The sequence below is a fragment of the Cebus imitator genome, unplaced genomic scaffold, assembly GCF_001604975.1.
Source record: "Cebus imitator isolate Cc_AM_T3 unplaced genomic scaffold, Cebus_imitator-1.0 Scaffold11, whole genome shotgun sequence".
NCBI classification, from domain to species: Eukaryota; Metazoa; Chordata; class Mammalia; order Primates; family Cebidae; genus Cebus; species Cebus imitator.
The window spans coordinates 10,350,192-10,353,050 of record NW_016107326.1 but is presented as its reverse complement, the minus strand read 5'-3'; the positions used below and the strand labels follow the sequence as shown (position 1 = coordinate 10,353,050).

Sequence of the window (2,859 nt, the reverse complement as noted above, 5' to 3'; positions counted from 1 at the left end):
CACAATCTAGATCCCTCACAAGCGCAGTTCACAATAGGGTTCACACTTGCTGCTATGAGAATCTAATACTGCCATTGATCTGACAGGAGGTGGAGGGAAGGTGGGTGGGGATGTTTTTGAAATGAAACTGCCCCGCCTCATATCATCAGACATTAGATTATCATAAGAATTATAAGACTCAGATCCCTCACATGCTCAGTTCACAATAGGGTTTGCGCTCCTAGGAGAATCTAATGCTGCCGCTGATCTGACAGGAGGCGGAGCTCAGGTGGGAATACTTGCTTGCCTCCTGCTCACTTCCTGTTCAGCAGCATGGGGTTGGGAACCCCTGTTTCACAAACAGAATGAGAGTAATATAAAATTATGTCATTCCAGAAATATAAAGGGAAAAGAATTCATGGATAAAGTTTCACAACTTTGGGAGTTCAGAAAATCAATGTAGAATACTTCTTAAAGCAGAAGTAAACTGGTTGGGTGCTGTGGGTCATGCCTGTAATCCCAGCACTTTGGGAGGCTGAGGCGGATGGATAGCTTGAGGTCAGAAGTTCAAGACCAGCTTGGCCAACATGGTGAAATCCCGTCTCTACAAAAAATACAAAAATTGGCTGGGCATCGTGGCGGGCACCTGTAATCCCAGCTATATGAGTGGCTGAGGCAGGAGAGTCGCTTGAACCTGGGAGGCATAGGTTGTAGTGAGCTGAGATCACGCCACTGTACTCCAGCCTAAGTGACAGGGTGAGACTCAGTCTCAGAAAAAAAAAAAGTTGTAAACAGTGACCCTTAATTTGGGTATATTTTAAAGAAGAATTTGCATACCTCAGATAATCCTGAGATTAGGCCTTACACTGATAGTCTCCTTGCTTAACAGATTATGAGAAACAGGTGGAATTTTACATCTGCTGATGTCTAGGTATCCCTTTTCCTGTCTTAGATATGGTTTCAGAACCGAAGAGCTCGGCACCCTGACTCGAGCAGAGGTGGATCTGTGGATTCCCTGGCAGCAGGCCCAAGTCAGAGACCTCATGTGACTGTGAAGATGGAGCAAAGCAGCCTGTCTACTGCCCCATGTAGCTCTGGTCCCTTTCCTCCTTCCAAGTGTTTCAGCAGCAAACAGTCCTTTGTACTGGTTTTTCTCCCATTCTACATGTCCTTGGTTCCTTGGGATCCCTCTGGGAGCTACATGAGTCAGGCACCAGAATCATGATGCTTTAGCCTACCCAGGCTGTGCAGAGAGAGGGCTCTCACCCTCCTCCCTCCTTTGACACTTAGAAATTCTGTGTCAATAGTACCACTTCTATGAGTGGGGCTGTCACATATGCAGACTCGTTTCTGACCCCCATACCAAGGAAGATGCCAAGGTGACAAGGGGAACAAGCACACTGGCCTGGCAGTGCTGCCCTTTAAGAATCTGGCTCAGCCTCAGCCTGGTGACCCTAAACAGCAATGACGGGCCAGTAAGACACAGCTCTTTCTATGCAATGTTGGAATGGGTGTCTCCAGTCCCTTATTGCTAATGGACCTGCATCTCCTGGGCAAACTCAGGCACTGGTGGCAGCGCAGGCCCCAGCCCCTGAAAAGCCATCACACCACTTGACTGATCATGCCAACCTTAAGGCTTTTAGGTTAACTCCTGTCTGCCACAGATTCTTAGGAAAAGATAACATCTTTGGCTGGGTGTGGTGGCTCATGTCTGTAATCCCAGCACTTTGGGAGGCCAAGGCGGGCGGATCACCTCAGGTTGGGAGTTTGAGACCAGCCTGACCAACAGGGAGAAACCCTGTCTCTACTAAAAATACAAAATTAGCTGGGTGCAGTGGCCCATGGCTGTAATCTCAGCTACTCTGGAGGCTGAGGCAGGAGAATCGCTTGAACCCGGGACGCAGAGGTTGTGGTGAGCTGAGATTGCGCCACTGCACTCCAGCCTGGGCAACAAGACCGAAACTCTGTCTCAAAAAAAAAAAATCGTCTTTCTAAATCCAGATTCACAGGCAGATGACAGTACATTACCTGAATAACCTCTTAGTGAAGATTTTCAGATTATGCTCCACATGCTGGGAAGCTCGCCAGGGCTTCAGATTTAGGAGGAGGAAGGTTTTTTTTTTTTTTTAATTATGACTTCAATCCAGGCCTTCTTTCCTTGGATGCAAAATCGGTGTGATAGAAAGGAGAATGAACAATAAGCACATTGAGTTCTGGAGCGGTACTAGTGAAAGAAGCACCTATCGTTCAAGCCCAAAGGGGAGTGTTTTTAAAATTATTTTTAATTGTAAATATAAAACATTTAAGAGCAGAAGGACTCTAGCCTTGTGGGAGTCACTTCACCCAATGAAAAAAGAAAGAAAAAAACATGGCCGGGCGTAGTAGCTCACGCCTGTAATCCAAGCACTTTGGAGGCCAAGGGAGGCAGATCACCTGAGGTCGGGAGTTCAAGACCAGCCTAACCAACATGGTGAAACCCCGTCTTTAAAAAAAAAAAAAAGAAAGAAAACTTTAATTTACAATCGTGACAATTACTAAGTGTCTAGTTCTGTAATGTTAACACATTGTTGTGTAACAGATAGCTGTACCTTTTTATCTTTCAACCTGAAAGCATAGTTTTTTTGTGTGTTTTCTTGTCCTGGCTACTATAGCATAATTCCACAGACTGGGTAGCCTAAAGAACTGAAATTTATTTTCTCAGTTTTGGAGCTAGAGGTCCTGAGGCGTCTCCTTGGCTTGCAGATAGCTGTCTTGCCACTGCATTCTCGGGGGACATTTTCTCTGTTCATGCACATTCTTGGTGTTTCTTCCTCTGCCGATAAGGACATCAGCCATATTGTATTACGGTTCTACAGTTATAACCTTTTTTTTTTTTTTTTT

At 45.6% G+C, this 2,859-nt stretch overlaps 1 protein-coding gene across 1 annotated transcript in view; it reads left to right on the top strand.

The window, feature by feature from the left end:
* Positions 1-1,733, top strand: part of LOC108281464 (double homeobox protein 1-like) — a 21,191-nt gene extending 19,458 nt beyond the window's left edge. Inside the window, exon 5 of the mRNA XM_037745977.1 lies at positions 932-1,733. Coding sequence (XP_037601905.1) covers positions 932-1,204 — 273 coding nt within the window. The 3' untranslated portion in view covers positions 1,205-1,733. The remainder of the gene's footprint in view (positions 1-931) is intronic.
* Positions 1,734-2,859: the final 1,126 nt, after the last annotated feature.